This window comes from Enhydra lutris, unplaced genomic scaffold (assembly GCF_002288905.1).
Source record: "Enhydra lutris kenyoni isolate GAN:26980312 unplaced genomic scaffold, ASM228890v2 scaffoldscaffold31, whole genome shotgun sequence".
In the NCBI taxonomy this organism is placed as follows: Eukaryota; Metazoa; Chordata; class Mammalia; order Carnivora; family Mustelidae; genus Enhydra; species Enhydra lutris.
The window spans coordinates 2,336,439-2,353,586 of record NW_019154115.1 but is presented as its reverse complement, the minus strand read 5'-3'; the positions used below and the strand labels follow the sequence as shown (position 1 = coordinate 2,353,586).

Genomic DNA, 17,148 nt, shown 5'->3' with positions numbered 1-17,148 from the left:
GCTGAGCCACGGCTCAGGGATGCGGTGGGTACAGACCGTGCGCAGCACGCGCGGCCGTGTTCTTGTAGAGCTGGCCGCCGCAGGCCCTCCACACCCCCGGGGCCCAGGGGATCGCGGGCTCCCAGAGGCGCGGCCCGGCTCAGCCTCCACTGCGCGGGCCGCCCCGCCCCCGCTCCGCCCCCAGCCCGCCCCGCCCGGGACCGCAGACTGCGCCCAGCGGCGGCGCGAACGGCCGCGAGGAGGGTGGCTCCTGGCTTGGTGTACACCGCGACTTCCCGCTCAGGGCCCGGCCCGACAAGGACCCGCCGCCTCCGCAGGGCGGAGGATGCGGCCGCGGCCCCCGGCAGCAGCATCGAGAAGCCTGGCGCCCTGCAGGTAGGAGCTCGCCGGCTCGGGCGCGGAAAGTTGGGCCGAGTTTGCGGGCGGCGCGTGGAGAAGGGGCGGGTGGCGCTGCCCCAGGGCTCCCCTACCGGCCGGCCGGGGCATGGAGCACGCCGGGCCTGGGCCGAGGTGCTACGGCTCTGGGCTGCGTCGGCCCCCAGGCTGGCGGTCTGCGGGGCCGGGGACGCGCGGCTGCTCCGACTTTCTCCAGACTTCTAGGGCCCCGGGGCCTGGGAGCGCCCCGCGGCGCTAGCGAAGCTCTGGCCGGATCCAGCGAGGGACTGGCAAGAAGGAGATCGGGCTGAGCCCTCGGGCCTCCCTCGGGGTCCGGCTCACGTGGACTGCCGGGTCGGAGATGAGGGGGCGGCGGGGGGCTGGGCCTGGGGGGGCGGCGGCGGGCGCTGAGGCTCCGCGGGGCCCTGGACGCGCCCTACTGGGACCGGACGGCCCTGCGGTTTCCTTGCTACGGCTTGACTCACTTTCTGGCCGCAGCCCAGGCTGGCGGGATCGCCCCGAGGCGGTAGCTGCCCGGACACTGCGGCCAGGCCGCCCCCTGCTCCTGTCTTCCATGCAGTCTTTGGGTGTCGGCCCTCGGGGCTGGGTGCGCGGGCCTTGCTGTGTGCACACGTGTGCTGGGCCCGAGCGAGGCGAGAACGCAGTTCTGGAGAGGCGTGTGTGCAAATGTGGGCCGTGCACGTACTTGCAGGCACGGATTTGCATGCGTGGCTGCGGCCTATGGATCAGCCTGCTGGGGTGCACGTGCGGCCCAGCGCCAAGGGACAGAGCATAGGGACACCCGGAAGTCCGCGGGGTCAGGCGCGGCGGCAGCCCCAAAGCCAGGTTGGCTGAGGGCCTCAGGCACCACCGATATGGGCGGGACGGGTAGGAGAAAGGTGGTGGAGGCCTGTCCTGCGACCCTTCCCAGGTTCTGTAGGTCCCAGAGCCTCAACTGGGGAAGGTATGAGGACCTGGGGAGGGGCCCTGATTCAGCGCTCTAGGGGCCGGCCCCAGCCTGGCAGGATGGCACTCTTCTTCCTGGTCTTTCCCAACTCCCAACTTCCACTGGCCTTACGGAGAGTCGCTAGGAGACGGAAAAGCTGTGTGCTTCCCCTGATGCTTAGGGCAGGGAGGGCGCAGTGGTGGCAGGCTCTTTTCTGGTACCCTGCTCTGAGCCCTGGCCGAGGTTGGTCCTCCCAGCCCTCAGCCAGCAAACAGCTTGGTGGCCCAAAGGGCAATGTGACCCTGCTCCCTGGGGTCCCCCCTTCCCCAAGCAATTGCTTGCCTCCTCCTCCGTGTGTGTGTGTGTGTGTGTGTGTGTGTGTGTGTGTGTGTGTGAAGGAGGCACCTACATTTTGGCTACTGGCTTGAGTGGGGAGGGGCCTCCCTCAAGGGAGTGTACACTGGGCTTTTTCTACTGACAGGAGGTAGTAAGGTCAGCCCCATACCCTTTCTAGTCCTCTGCTGACTCCCTAGAGCTCTGTCTCTCCCTCAGAGACTCCTGAGGGTCCCACATGGCTTCACCTCTATTGACTGGGTCCCAGGGTGGAGGGAAAGGCTGTCTCAGGAAGTCTCCAGGGCAAAGGGCTCGCAATGGGCAGAGCCCCGGGGGAAAAAGACTCCTGGGGCTGGGGTGGGTGTGGAGCAGGCTCCAAGGGGCATGTGGGGGAGGTGAGACCAGAGCCAGCACTTAATTAATCCAGAGCTCCCCGTGGTGGGGAGGGACGCTTACTTAGCACCCCCAAAAACCATATAACTCCTTCTTGCAAGGTTGCTGTGCCCCAGGATGGGGCTTTGCGTCTGGGATGCAAATCTCTGTCATAGAGCATTGCTCTCAATACCATACCCTGATGTCCCTTCTGGTGTCTCCTAGGGAGCATCCCCTTCTCTAGGCTAGGCTAAGGTGTTGGATTCTGGCCAGGAGAGCCAACTTTTTCAGAGTCCCACCTGGCTTCCGTGGTGTGGTTAGGCAGGGATGGGAGTGGGCATTGGCCCTCCTACTACCCTTGGCTTTTCTTGTCCACAAGATGTGTTGGTCTCCTTATGAGACTGTGGTTGTCATTGGCCACCAGCCAGAAGGGAGGAGAGGGCTGGAAGAAGGGGCTGGTGGTGGCTTGCACCTGACCCATGGCCTAATCATAGCAAGAGGGAGCTGATTCATCCTTTCTAAGCCACCTGAGGGTTTCGGGAACAGGGTGCTAGGGGAAGTAGAGGCAGGATGATGTGGCCTGAGAAGGCTGGCCTCAGGTGACCCTTCATGGGTCATTGGGTACCTGCTGCCTTGAGAAAGCCCGGGCTTGACTTCTCTGGGCCTGGGTGTCAATCCTTGCTTTCCCTTGCTTCAGGGACTTAGTCTTGCTCTGGCATTCAGTGTTTCTGTCAGGCAGTGGGGGAAGTAGCCCTAGCACTCTGTGGTCCTTGGGGACTCCCTCCCTGGACATTTGCATCCTCCCACTTCCCTACCTTCTTGTCCCTGGGGCCGTGCTGCTGCCCTTGCATGCCTTGAATAGCCAAGGGCCCCGGAGGGGCTGGGATGGAACCCAGGCTCTCCTCCTGGACACTTTGGGACCTTCCTGCTGGTACCACAGCACCATCTACTGGACAGCCTCAGCTCTCCTGCCGGGGGCCAGGCCCCTGTGAAGCCATGCTGTGCACTGCTTCTCTTGGGGAATAGCCCTACCCTTTGGAACCGAGCCCGGTATCTGTGTTGCTCTGGGCCTAGGGACCTGGGTTCCAGGCTCGGCTCTGAGATTTTTGGTAAGATTGGCCAGTCAGACAGACCTAAAGAGTGTCTTGGGAAACCTGAATGCATAGACAATGTCCAGTTCCACATCTTGGCTGTAGTGGACGTCTTGAGATCCCTATGGCATTGGGAATAAGAGCTGTAGGGGGAGGTAGGAAGCCTTCCTCTGGTCCCATCTCCTTTATCAGTGACTGGGATGAGTAGGTCTCCTCGTCGGTGTATGGGGAACAGGGGTAGCCAAGCGAGTGGATCCTCAGACTGCCTGCAAAGTCGGAAACCGCAGGAAAGGGGTCTGGGGAGTCACGTGGGGAGAAGCTGAACAGAAGGGGCTCCTGGAGTGGGACTAGGGGGGATGAGTTGGAAACCTCTGTGTTGTCTGACTCATGCATTCATTCATTCATAGGCTTTATCAAGCATCTGCTAAGTGCCAGGTTCTGAGGTGCGGCGATGAGCCAGTGAGAGCAGCAGCCCTCAGTTGCTCGCCTGTAGCCTGTTCTGACAGCCCCTACCTTTCTCTCTCTCCCAGGTCAGCAGTCGAGTAGCTGGGGCCCCTGAGGGCTTGAAGCCTTCACAGTGATGGCGGAGAAGCGGCCCCTGGGGACCCTGGGGCCTGTGATATATGGCAAGCTGCCCCGCCTGGAGGCAGACTCTGGACCTGGGCACAGCCTGTCCTCTTCTGTTGGTAACCAGGACCCCTGCAGCTACAAGGGTGCCTACTTCTCCTGCCCTATGGGGAGTGCTCCCAAGGCAGGGTCTGAGCGGTTGGCATCTTGGACCCCATATCCACCCTTGTACCCCACCAGCATGGCAGGACCCCCTCTTCGGACAGACAGCCTGTTGACCAGTTGCCTGCTCTACCGCCCAGCAGCAGAAAGCTCCGAGAAGGTGCAGGACCCTGGCCCTGTTGAGCTCCTGCCCTTTGGTCCCCAATCTCATTCCTACCCAGGCCCACCGTTGGCAGCACCGAAACCTGTCTACCGCGGCCCTCTGTGTTACGGGCTCTCGGCTTGCCTGGGGGATGGGGCAGCGAAGAGGCCACTGGATGTTGACTGGACGATGGTGCCCGGACCCCTCTTACCCCCGGCTGACCCGTCTTGTTCTCTGACCCCAACTCCTGGCAAGGGCCAGTCCCTAGATGGCACCTTCTTGCGTGGTGTGCCAGCTGGGGGATCTGGCAAGAACTCAGTGAGCTTCTCCCCGTGCCAGGCATTTCTGGAGAAGTATCAGACCATCCACAACACAGGCTTGCTGGCCTCCAAATATGCAGGTCCTTACCCTGGGGACCCCAAGCAGGCATTGTCTGACGGACCTCCCAGTCCATGGACCCAGCTGGCCCAACCGCTGGGGCCAGCCTGCCAGGATACAGTGCCTACCCACTACCCGCTCCCTCACCCTCCACAGGCCCTGCCTTGCCCACCAGCCTGTCGCCACCCGGAGAAGCAGGGGAGCTACAGCTCAGTGCTTCCCCTACAGCCTCTGGGAGCCCACAAGGGGGCTGGGTACCCAGCTGGTGGGCTGAGCAGCCCCTACCTGAGGCAGCAGGCTGCCCAGGCACCCTATATGGCCCCAGTGGGCCTGGACACTTTTTCCTACCCCTCTGCCCCACTCCCCGCACCGTCACCAGGCCTCAAGCTGGACCCACCTCTTGCTCCCCGGTGCCCAATGGACTTTGCCGCCCAGACACTGGGCTTTCCTTATGCCCGGGATGACCTCTCTCTCTATGGAGCATCCCCGGGGCTTGGAGGGACGCCACCTTCCCAAAACAGTGTACAGGCTGTGCCTTCCAGTGTGCAGCCCAGTGCCTTCCAGCGAGCATGCCAGTCCCTGCCTGCCAGCCAGCCCTGCTCAGAGCCCGTGAGGCCTGTGGAGAAGCCAGTCCAGGAGGCAGAGGAGAAGGTGTGGCTGCCCAGCTGCAGGAAAGAGCAGCTCCAGACCCAGCTCGATGAGCATTCTGGGGCACCCATTGTCATTGGGGATAGCCCAGTTCCACGCACCCCTCCAGCGCTCCCACCATGCGCCCAGGAGCGCCAGTCTCTGCTGCAGAACAAGGGTGCTCTGCCTCCCGGCTCTCCGCCGATGCCGATTATTGACAATGTCTTCAGCTTGGCCCCCTACCGTGACTATCTGGATGTGCAGGCTCCCGAGGACTCGACTGAGCCTGACCTGGCCCCAGCCCCCAGTGAGAGCCCTGCCAAAGACTGTGGGGGGACCCTGCCAGCCCAGGAGGCCCCTTCAAAGGCTCCCTGCTCACTTAGAGAGGAGGTGGCCCTGGACTTAAGTGTGAAGAAGCCCTTGGCAGAGGCTCCTGTCCGGGTTCCTAGTCCCGAGGTGCGTGCCAGGACCACGGCAGCCCTGGATGTGCCAGGTGTGGGGAACACAGTCTCGGATCTGCCAGAGCTGGAAAAGATAGTCACGGAAGCGCCAGGGCTGCCCGGGGTGCCGGCAGCCACCGAGGCCACCACCCCAAGGACCAACTTCCACAGCTCCGTGGCCTTCATGTTCCGAAAATTCAAGATCCTCCGGCCAGCACCCCTGCCGGCAGCTGTGGCCCCATCGGCGCCCACCCCAGCCACTGCGCCCGCCCAAGCTGTACCCACCCCCACCACCGTGCCCCTTGGTCTCCAGATTCTCACGCAGCCCTTGCCCATGGCCTGCTTCAACATGGCGCTGCCCAGTCCTCCCGCTGTGGCCGTGGCCCCCACTCCCGCGCTGGCCCCCTCGCCTGCCCAGGCCCCAGCCCCGGCCCCGGCCCCGACTCCAGCCTCTCCTCCAGCCCAAGCGGACTCTCCAGAGCAACACTTCACGGGCCTGCACACATCCTTGTGCGATGCCATCTCGGGCTCAGTGGCACACTCTCCGCCCGAGAAGCTGCGGGAGTGGCTGGAGACGGCGGGGCCCTGGGGCCGGGCGGCGTGGCAGGACTGCCAGGCTGTGCAGGGGCTGCTGGGCAAGCTGCTGTCACAGCTGCAGAGCTTCGTGTGCACGCAGCAGTGCCCCTTCCCCCACGTGGTGCGCGCCGGCGCCATCTTTGTGCCCATCCACCTGGTGAAGGAACGCCTCTTCCCCCGGCTGCCGCCCGCCTCCGTGGACCATGTGCTGCAGGAGCACCGCGTGGAGCTGCGACCCACCACGCTGTCCGAGGAGCGCGCGCTGCGTGAGCGGGCCCTGCACGGCTGCACCTCGCGCATGCTCAAGCTGCTGGCTCTGCGCCAGCTGCCTGACATCTACCCCGACCTGCTGGGCCTGCAGTGGCGGGACTGTGTCCGCCGCCAGCTGGGTGAGCATGGGGCGGCCCCAGTAGCCACCGGAGCTGTGTGAACGAACGAGTGACAGGTGTGTGGGCTGTGTGAGTGGTCACAGCCGGGCCAAGGGACTGCCTGGGACTCGGGGCAGGGGAGCCCAAGAACTGGTGCTGCGGAGGGGCCTGGCCATCCCCGGGGAGGCCCTGTGGACCCCCACCCCCACTCCCACCCCCCATCCCTCCTCACCCTGGCACAACCGGGGCCTTCATGGCCTCTTCCCTAAGCCTCTGAGCAGGCCTGCTGCTCTGTCCCCGTGGAAACTTAACTTTCCCCGATGCTGCAGCTTTCCAGCTTCCCTCCTTTGCTGGGCCTTCTCCCACCTCAGTGTAGACTTCTCCTTTGGGTTCTAGGGCTCTGATGAGGCCCTGTTCTCTATCTGAGGTCTCTTCCTCCTGTGTCTGTGTCCCACCCGGCTTCCCTTCTTCTGAGCTTGAGCCCTGAATTACTAAATGCATGCTGGCCTTTTGCACTCAGTATCTCTCCGACCCTTAACTCCTCCCAGACCCACACTCCTAAGCTTTCCCTTAAATCCTTTGCCTCCCACCCCACCTTCTCCCCTTCAGTAAATAGTACCTGATTCCCGACAGTAGGCAGGGGTCCCCTTCTCCCTCCGAACACAGTTGCCTTTTGAATGTGCCGTGTTTTAGTTGTCCCAGTATTTATAGTCACAGAAGCGCCCCCATAAGTTGGAGCGATGTTCCTGGTTTGCTTTTCCCGTACTAAAAGACGTCTCATGTGTACTGTTCTCCAGCTTGCTCTTTTTCTGTTCTGAAGCAGCATGAACTTAGGTCGCTTGGCCCTGCTCTGGGCAGCTGCTGCGTGCTGTGTACACTCACTCCTGCTGGGACTTGGCTGATGGTGCCAGGTGTGCCCATCGTGGCCTTTTGTCCATCAGGACACCTGGCACATGGAGGCCTGAGGCCTGTGACTTGCTCTGTAGCCTTCCCTCGATGCTCCGCCATTCTGCCACCAAGCTCTGTCTGTGCTGTGTCTCTATGGGAATGGTTTCTCGTCCCCTCACCACCTGGCAACTTTGCCCTGGGCCCTTACCTTGTCCTGGCTCCACGTCAGGGTGGGGAAGGCGCCCGAGGCAGTGAGGCATACATGTGGAACTTGGGGTCTAGGGGACAAGCATTGCTTACTCCTGAGCACTTAAGTTGGAGCACTTGCCCAAATGGGTGCAAAGAGAATGTACGCGGGAGTGTTGTTGAACGGCGGTGGGGGGGTGGGTGGAGTGGAGTGAGGGGTATCATGCATGGCTCAGAGGCTCCAACCCAGTCTTCTCCCTGGACAGTTGGGCTGTCAAGCCCAGAGAAGACAGGGCCGTATTTTCTGGGCTGCCTGCTGGGCACTCCACAGTCCCCTCCTCCCCTGTCCAAGCTTGGAAGAGTCTGGGGCCTAGTGCAGAACTGACTGGGACCCAGGTTCTTCCTGTTGCTGGCTAGATTTGGTGCTCCAGTCACTCCCTCCCTGAGCTGTGAGTCCTCCCCCGATCCGGGGAGGGTGGACCTTCTGTGGGTGTCCTTCGTGTTCTCCCTGACAGCCTCACTTGCCACGAGGTATGCTCTTGGTCAGAAGCCCTCTCCTGCCCCCTCTGCTGCTTCCTCCACTCCTGGGCCCTGGGGGTGGTCTGGTAGAAGGATGCCACTCTTAGGTGTAACAGGGCCCCCTCTCTCCATGCCCCAATTTCCCTGCCTGTACAGGCCAGTGGTTCCTGTCTTGTTGGCCCTTTTCCTTTGGTTCTTGGACCAGATGCTTTGCCTGAGCAATACCATCATCTGATAGAGCCCTGGCGTCACCTGGGTAGAAGCACACCTTTCGGCTTCCGGCACACATGGGGAAGTCATGATGGCATGACCCGTGACCCTGCTGGGGCCCTCCAGGCCTGAGGCAGAGTGGAACCACTGGTCTAGGTAGCTTTGGAGGCCAGGAGGTGGGACCTGAGGGTGTTGGGGTCTGCGGCCTGACTGTGTGTTCGTTTTCCAGGTAACTTTGACACTGAGGCTGGATCTGTGCCCTCCTCAGAACCCACCATGGCCAGAGATGAGCCGGAGAGCCTAGCCCTGGCCTGGAAGTCACCTGTCCCCAAGGCCAGGAAGCCAGGGAGGAAGCCACCAACCCCTGGCCCAGAGAAAGCAGAGGCAACCGCTGGGGAAGGGTCCCACGGTACCTCCCCTACCCCTGCTGCCAGCACCAGACCCCCCGGCCCCACACTAAGGGCCCGCTTCCGCAGCCTGCTGGAAACTGCTTGGCTCAGTGGCCTAGCACTGCCCACTTGGGGCCATAAGGCCTCAGGGCCGGATCGGTCTGTGCCCCACCCACAGGTGCTGGGTGGCCAAAGCCATCATCTGTAGCCTTGGTGGCTGTTTGGACAGCTGCTGTGTGGGGGTCACTGTCTGGACCCCAACCTTTTGTAAGGCCAGCTGCCCAGGGCCAGGAGTGGACATGCCATTGGAGCTTCTCCTGCTCTGCTGCCCCCCACCCCCACCCCGTAGTGGGCTGAGAGCCCCTGAACTTTTTACTTGAGGGCCTTTTTTATTAGAAAGGACTACTTCCTGTTTCTTCCTTAGAGAAAATGTGTGGGCTTTGGAGCTCAACAGACTTGGGCTTGAATCCTTGGGTTCCTGTGTTCTTGCTGTGTAACCAGGCAAGTCACTTCCTCCCTTGAGCCCTCAGTTCCCAGTTTGTAAGATAGGACAACGCAGCCTACCTCACAGGGTTGTTGTGGGGGTGATGCCTGACACACACCCATTAAGGTTTGCTCTCTGCTCCCTCCCCAGGACGGGGGCCTAGATCCCAGCCAGGGCCTAGAATAGGAGGCTAAGGCAAGTAGAACCTTCTAGAAAGTCTTTTTGTGTCATAGGACTTGGTTATTTAGGGTGATACAGTGTACAGTGCGTATGACTTACACTTTCTAGAGTCATTTCCCAGGAAAGCCTGGGGCTATGCCCTAAAGTCTGGGGTTGGGCCCTGACCCTCCCCAGCCTGGAAGCTCTCTGGGGAGCCTGCTCCTTCCTCCCTTCACTACAGGGGGTGCCCAGATACAGCCTGGGGCTGACATCCTTGTTCTGGGCCTGCTGCTTTCACCTCTGGGAGGCCCCAGGCCTGTCCTGAATTGACACCAGTAACTTCCTGGAGCTGCCTTGTCCCCCTGGTGCATCTTCCTGAGAAAGTGGTATATTTGCTAGAAGCCAAGCAGCTGCAGGGACTCAGGGACTAGACAAGACAGGCTGAATGACAGCTGGATCCTGGGAGGTCTTCGAAGATACGGACTGGGGACCAGAGCCCCGTCAGTCACGCCTGCTATGAGTGACCTCCTCACAGAGTACTAAACTGAAGCAGACGCTGGCAAGCTGGGCCCTTGGCCTGGCTAAGGTTTGTAAGAAGGCTGTGGGCCCAGGAGGCAGGCCATTAAACATTAAAGCATTTGGGTTGTTTTTGGACCTGAGGCCTGGCTGTGTGTTTGGGTCGGGGGGTGTGGGGTCTCAAGTTTAATAGGCCATCACCTAGTCCTTGGCAGTTCTCCCTGCTCCCAGCCCAGAAGGTGTCGAGGCTCCCTGGCACCATTGTGCTGACTAGCTGTGGCCACGTGGGTCCTAGTCACACGCCCGCTGGGTGGCCACTCCCCTGCTCAGGGAAAGCCCTCCTCCCGAGACCCTTGGGGGTCCTGGTGGTCTTTGGGTCTGTGGCGCACTGTCCCAGTGAGAAGTGCTGGTCACCGCTCCCTAGCGTGTGCCCCTCTCCAGCACCAAGGACATGCTCACTAAGGCATCCCTAGAACAGTGCTGTCACCCCGCCCCCATGCTGGTGACTCCATCCTGCGGAAGGACAGCTCCTCACACCTTAGCTGCTGTGGGGAGACTCTGGGTACACCCTCCAGAGACCCTGTCTCTGCTGGGATCTCCCTGCAGAGGTTGGTTCTCGGGACTTGCTGGGGTGGCTTCCTGGTTTCCCATCCCATCTAGACCGAGGGCCAGCCCACTAGGACCGGTCAGGCCTGCCGGGTCAACCCCAGTCTTCGTGAGCCTTCCCGGAGCTCAGTTACAGCATCCCTCCTGCGCCTGCTGACAGCTGGAGCCTGGCATTGCACGAGGCCGTTGACTTCCTGGCGGCTGCCAGGATGCCGAGCGGCCGCCACCATTGCCCTGCTGCCTGTTCAGGCCCGAGGATTTCCCCGGCCCGTGAAGGGCATAGGCCAGGAGAGAGGCAACTCCCAACATGTGGTCACCACAGTGACAGAACCCGGGGAAGCGGGCTGTGGAAGCTCGACAGGGCCCTGACCTAGCTTGGGGACAAGGAAGTGTCCCTGGATCCCAGAAGAGATGCCGGTAGTGGGCCTCAGAGGCAGGGAGGAAGAAGGTAAAAGCGAGGGAGAAGTGCACCAGGAGTAAGGTGAAGAGCGTGTGTGTAGGCCTGGGGGAATATTTGGAAAGGGGAAAGCAGCCTGCTCAGCCCCACAGCCTGGAGGCTAGGGGCTATAGGGCACCTGTTTCCTGGAGAGCTGAAGTGCAGCCTGTCTGCTTCACTTGAGGCTACCTGAGTGGGGAGCATAGATGGGTGACAACATGGGTCAAGTCACCGAACCCCCAGGCCCTCTGCCACCCCGTCGACTTTATCCACCTCATTGTCGAAACCTTCTGGATTTGGCTCTGTTTCTTCTTTTTTTTCTCTTCCTTTTTCCTTTTCTTCCTTCCCTCCCTGCCTTCTTCCTACACTTGCTTGCCCACCTACCATGTCCCTGCTCCCTGGCAGGCACACTTCTCGCCGGGAGCCCACCCGGGGTGGCCCTGGGTGGGCTCTGAGGCCTTGGCATAGGCAGAGCTGCTCAGCACCCAGGGGCACCTGCCCGTCTGCTGTGGCACTACAGGGCCTCCATGGTGCAGAGGCTGGGTTTCAGTGTCCTGGCCCTGGACCTTGCTGGGGGAGGGGGCTGCTTCCAGGAGACAGCTCTGGCCTGGGAGCCTTGGGATGGCAAGGATGACACTGCCCAGGACCGCACCTGAGGGAGGCTGTGCTCCCGCCCCTCACAGGGGTTTTCATAAGGCCTGTTCCGTGCCTCAGTCAGGGCGTGGACGGCTGACAGTGGAGGGTGTCAGTGGCCCCCACCTCTCAGCGAAGCCAGATCGGGCCCACTCTACCTTGGCTGATCATGGCTCTTCAGGCCCTGCAGTTCCCCTGTAACTGTCCAAGGCTTCTGAGTTGGGGTAACTCTTCTCACACAGAATCATCTGGAAAATGTTTGTCCAGGCCCCGCCAAGAACCCTCAGCAGAGCCCAGAAAGCTGGGTTTGAACCCAGCCCCCACGGTGATCCTGGGTCAGGGGTTCAGGGATCCTTTTGAGTAATGCTGACAGCTCTCTTCAGGTGACAGATGAAGAAACAGGTCCCCTCACTTGCTGCTGGTCACATCAAGTGTCAAGCAGGAGCTGTGTCAAGACGCCGCAGGTCCAGTGTTGGGCTTTTGAGCCGGCCGGGAGGCCAAGAACGCTTTGCACCTGCCGCTGCTTCGCCCTAGCGGCTGAGCTCAGACCTGCTCACTGGGCTTCTCTCTGCCTCAGGTGGCCTCACTAGACAACATGTAGGTCTCTGGCCTGAGTTGAAAAAGGGAGGATAGGGCTCAAGTGGACCTAAGGCCTGAATGAGGCTCTGCCTCCCGGTGGCCCTACTTGGCGCTTGGACCCAGTAGGAGGCAGAGGAGCCAAGCCTGCTAAATTCCCCGCCAGGAATTAAGCCTCAGGCCTGCAAGGTAGGTGGCAGGGGGCAGCTTTGTCTCCAGCCTGTGTCACTGGGGAGGGGAAGGAAGAGTGCAAGGCTCTGCTTGACTAGGGGATTATGAAGACCCCCTTGGTAACCTCCAGGTGCTTCCAGCCCTGCCTAGTTCTCACTAAGGGGGTTGGGGTGAATGGGCTGGGTGTCCTGAAATCCCCATAGGGGAAATGGAGCAGGGCCCAACCCACCTGCCTGAATGTGCCTCTTCTGAGCCCACAGTCCTGCCAGAGGTGGGAGTTATTAGCTCCAGCCCCTGGGCCACCCCTCACCCATGCCTGCTGCTCCTTCCACCCCAGCCCCAGCTGAGGAAGGCCACAGGGACACCCCAGTCAGGGGGCACTGAGCCCTGCTGCTGGCTCTGGTCCTGTGTGCTCTCTAGACCCCTTTCCTGGGTACCTTTCCCAGCCCAGCCGGGTGCAGCCCTTCCAGGCCCCAGGGCAGGGGAAGGTGTTGCAGACCCCCTCCTCTCTCATCTTTAGCTGGACAGGCTCTCTTGCCTCTGCCTCAGTCTTGGAGGGGCCCAGCTCCCAGGCTTCTGTGTCTTCTTGGGGCAGTGAGAGCCTGGGCTCCTGGGAAGAGGGAAGAGAGTGCTGAGCCCCTGAGTCCCTTGAAAGACCCTCAAGAGGCCCCTCCTATGATTACTAGACCGGAGCAGAGGGTCCCTGCTTCTTCACTAGCCACCAGATAAAATCTACAGACCTCTCCTCAGATGGGGGTGATGGGGACAGAGCAAGTTCCCCTCCTACCCGTAGTTCAGAGCCTGGGACTCCAAGCTTGGCAGCGGCTTCTCCTCAAACCGTATAAACCTCCCAGACCTGAGCACCCTGTCAGAAGAACAGGAGCTTTGGTCTGGGGCCCCTCAGCATAGACACCAGAGGCTTTCGTCAGCCTCCGCCCTTCATCCTGAAGCATCCTTATTCCTGGGTTCCCATCCACCTTGAGTGGGCAGGAGAAAGCCCTGACTCAAAGAGGCCTGGGTTCCCCAACAGACCTGGGCCCTGCCTGCCTTTCTGTGAGGCTTGGCACCTTGCTGGTATAGAAGAGCCAGGGTCGCCTTATCCAGCCTTCACTGCCACCCCTTAGCTTGCCACCTGCTGACAGCAAGGACACATCAGGTCTCCCAGCCCTGTCCGCTACCACCCTACCACTGGAATGCCCCCAGCTTCTGGTAGCCCAGTCCTTTCCGGTTGTTGCCAGCTGGACCTCTTCCATCTGGAGTTAGCCTAGACCTTTCTGGTCTTGTTGGCGCCTCTGATCCCAAGTGTCTGGTCTACCAGGACGGGTGAGGAGGCCTCTCCCACTTCCACCGATCCCATGCCCTGTACACCAGGCTTGCTTTCTATGTACTGCCATTCCCTTGGGGCCTCCGACCCCTGCCACGTGGGCCCTAAACCTTTAGCTGGGCCCACCCCTGCACAGGAAGTGCCAAGGCTTCTGCAACACTTCCTCTCATGCTGGGCTCCCTCCCAAGGACCCTTCTAGAGTCTGGTGCCATGGGCCTGGCACAGCCCAGGCCCCCTTCTTCCTCACCCATCAGGGACTCTGTGTCCATCAAGGCCCCTGACTGCTGAGGGACCCACATGAAAGCTTCAGACCAGCCCAGATCCACAGCCCCCGTGAGCCTCTGGGCAGAGGTTTAATGACCCCAGGTCATTCCTGTCAAGCAGAGAAGCTGCTTGGCACCGGGTCCTAGCTCCCTGGGCTGAGCTGGGCAGTGGGAGTGTCTCCGAGGCCACCTGGGCAGAGGGGCCCAGCCCTGAGCAGCGGGTACTCAACAGTTCCTGCCATGTCCCTGTCCAATATCCCACCTCAAGTCCCCAACTCTCTTACCTCGGCTGCCGGGTCCCCATCCCAGCTCACCCGTGGATCATGGGGAGACAGCCCGACAAAGCCACAGCCAGCTGGGAGGAGTGCCCGGTGTTTCTGCACCCCCTTTTTATGGTGCCCACTTGGGCAGAAGGCGCTTTGGATTCTGTGGGGACACTATAGGTCCTCATTTGCCAACCCCTGTGTGGATGGGCTCCCACCTCAGAAAGCTGTCCCAGAGGATGGGACTGTTCCCGTCACCAGAAGCAGACCTGAGTCATCCAGGCCCAGCCCTACCCTCAAGCAGAGCCCTTCCATTCTCGTTTTCCCAGCTGGTCAGCAGATTCAAAGTCCCAGTGAGGTCTGGATGGCCTGTGTCCCATCCCACTGTGTCCCTTGCCCCTGAGAGGGGTCTGGGTCCAGTCGTGGCCTAGAATTTGGATACCTTTGAGCTGGAGGCCACATCTGGCAGGTTCCAGGACAGCCCACGGGCTTGTCCGCCAGGGCCCCCACACTCCCCTCCACATCTACGTCATGCGTGTCACCTGTGCACCACTCCTAATGGAGCCAGACTCTGTCAGCATCCACCAGCTCAGCTGGGAAGTTGGCCAAGAAGGGAGAAGCCTGGTTTGGGGGCAAGTGGAAGAGGGCCTGAACCAGAGTTTTTGGGAGCTCCTCTCACTGACCTTCCTTTCTCCTTGGATTCAAAGAAGGCGGTTTTCTTCATGTCCCCAGTACATACGACAGCGCCCCTGGTCTTCCCATCCCTAGAATGCATTATCTGCTTCCCTGCGCGACTGACAGCTTTGCTTTGCCCTGGGATCCTTGTGAAATGTGGTTATCCTTGCTTTCCTCATCAGAGGGTCAGCTGAGGTGGAGAGGTGGAATGGCTCCCCCATGGCCCCAGCCTGTCTCTGGGTGGCCATGTCAGGGGGTGCCAACCTTAGGGGCCTCCCTCAGCAGTCTTCTCTCCTCAGGCATGTGCTGTCCTCACGCTTATCTTCCTAAAAGCCAGAGTCTGTTTCTAGTAAGTCTTCTTGGTTCCATGGGGTGGATGGGGCTCTAGGCCTAGGGTTAGGGCCCTGCCCTGTCTGCCTCTCAAGCCCCTTTCAGATGAGGGAGAGACCTGGGCCTCCATTGCTGCTGATGTCCACTAGCTGCCTCCTCTCCACACCCCTTCCCTGCAGCCAGAGGTAGGGCTAGGCGCAGAACTGGAGGTCTAGGGTGGAGGTCTAGGGGGAGAGTCTGCCCACCAACTCCTACCTGGGCCCTGTGGCAGCCACCAAGTGCCAGCTCATGGGCCTGGCCCCACTCAGCCCCACTGGTGAGTGGGAGGACACTTGCTATCTTCTAGAACATGCCCACCACATTTCGTACCTCCTGGATTCCCTGGCAGACCTGTTACCCTCTCCTCTGACTGTCCTGAGCCCCAGCTCAAATCTTCCCTGCCCACAAGAACCTTTTCCTGAAGGGTCATCCCCCCACCCATACACCCCCTCCCTGAAGGCCCATGGCACCTTCAGAGCTTTGGGTGAGGGTTCCTGTGAGGGTTGGACATTGGGGATGGCCTAAAAGCATGTGGAGGAAAGCACAGATACCTATAATTCCCACAGGGCTAGGCCCTCCTCCGCCTCCACCTCACCTTCCAGGACAGCCCAGTGCCCTGCTTCCTTTGGTCATGGGCCTGCTGGGAGTTGTGGTTGTCCTTGCTTAATTGGGCTTCCAAGTCAATACTGACCTCACCATGAGACAGAAGGGAAGACTGGCCTGGCAGGAGTTGTCCCGGGTGACCAAAGGGTCCTGACCAGGTCAGGGTCACCAGGGTCTTGGCACAAGGTGGCCGGAGATTGGGGGGGGTGCTCTGTTCAACATCCCAATGCCCTTCCAGTTTTGTGCCCAGCAGGGTATATCCAGAGCACCCCGGGCCCAAGAAGCTGCTCATCACCTTGGTGGTCCTGGAATCAATGCCCTGCTCATGATGAAGGCCAAACCCGCTGAGTCCTGAAAGTGGGTGGAACCCCTCCACCTTCCACAGCCTTTGAGGTGGGAAGATGTTCCTAGGGGCATAAGGGATGGGAGCAGTTGGGAGTATGGGCTTCTCAACCCCAAGGCTCCGTAGTCTGTCCTCCCCATGGGAAGCTTTGAGCGCCGGGGGCGGGACCTCTGAACCTAGCCCTCCTGCTGTGAGTCTCCTGGCTCCAAAAAAAAGAGTGCTTATTCAAGGTCACCGTGTAGGGAGGGCAGAGTGGGACTTGGGCTCTTCCTTACTCAGAAACAACTTTATGTCCCCTCCCTCTACAGGCAACAGATAACCAGGGCAACCTCTCCACTGGGATTTCACCTTCATTTATATCTGGAAGGGGTGGGAAGCAATAGGGGGCTGGGGGTCTCCCAGCCCTACCTTCCTGGCCACCTCTTGTCCTATTGGAGGACAGATGCCCTCTGGGCTTCATCATGAGTGGCTCATCACTGGGCCTTGAGTCTTAGAGTGCTCCCATGTGCTTCTTTATTATTATTATTATTTTTTTTATTAACATGTAATGTATTATTAGCCCCAGGGATACAGGTCTGTGAATCGCCAGGCTTACACTCTTCACAGCACTCACCATAGCACATACCCTCCCCAACGTCCATAACCCAACCACCCTCTCCATGCCCCCCTCCACCCAGCAACCCTCCATTTGTTTTGTGAGATTAAGAGTCTCTTATGGTTTGTGTCCCTCCCGATCCCATCTTGTTTCATTTTTTCCTTCCCTACCCCCAAACCCCCCCCAACATTGCCTCTCAAATTCCTCATATCAGGGAGATCATATGATAATTGTCTTTCTCTGTTTGACTTATTTCACTCAGCATAATACCCTCTAGTTCTATACACGTCGCTGCAAATGGCAAGATTTCATTTCTTTTGGTGGCTGCATAGTATTCCATTGTATATATATATGCCACATCTTCTTTATCCATTCATCTGTTGATGGACATCTAGTTTCTTTCCATAGTTTGGTTATTGTGGACATTTGCTGCTTATAAACATTCGGGTACATGTGCCCCTTCAGATCACTACATTTGTATCTTTAGGGTAAATACCCAGTAGTGCGATTGCTGGGTTGTAGTGTAGCTCTATTTTCAACTTTTTTCAGGAACCTCCATGTTG

The 17,148-nt window shown here is 60.1% G+C and overlaps 1 protein-coding gene across 2 annotated transcripts; it reads left to right on the top strand.

Moving 5' to 3' along the window:
• Window positions 1-321: 321 nt before the first annotated feature.
• On the top strand, window positions 322-9,843 carry LOC111153371 (chromosome unknown C15orf39 homolog). 2 transcript variants are annotated; one of them, XM_022512367.1, is made up of 3 exons: window positions 322-375; window positions 3,648-6,398; window positions 8,410-9,843. In XM_022512367.1, exons 2-3 carry the CDS (start codon window positions 3,698-3,700, stop codon window positions 8,775-8,777), a joined length of 3,069 nt encoding a protein of 1,022 aa, XP_022368075.1. In that variant the 5' UTR covers window positions 322-375; window positions 3,648-3,697; the 3' UTR covers window positions 8,778-9,843. The 2 variants fall into 2 exon arrangements, with proteins under 2 accessions (XP_022368075.1, XP_022368076.1); XM_022512368.1 differs by lacking the exon at window positions 322-375 and having other exon boundaries at window positions 3,573-6,454.
• Window positions 9,844-17,148: the final 7,305 nt, after the last annotated feature.

Coding starts and splice junctions, on each gene's coding strand:
- LOC111153371 (XM_022512367.1), top strand. CDS start 3,698: ATGGCGGAGAAGCGGCCCCTGGGGACCCTGGGGCCTGTGATATATGGC. Junction 6,399..8,409: donor CTGTGTCCGCCGCCAGCTGG/GTGAGCATGGGG, acceptor TTCGTTTTCCAG/GTAACTTTGACACTGAGGCT.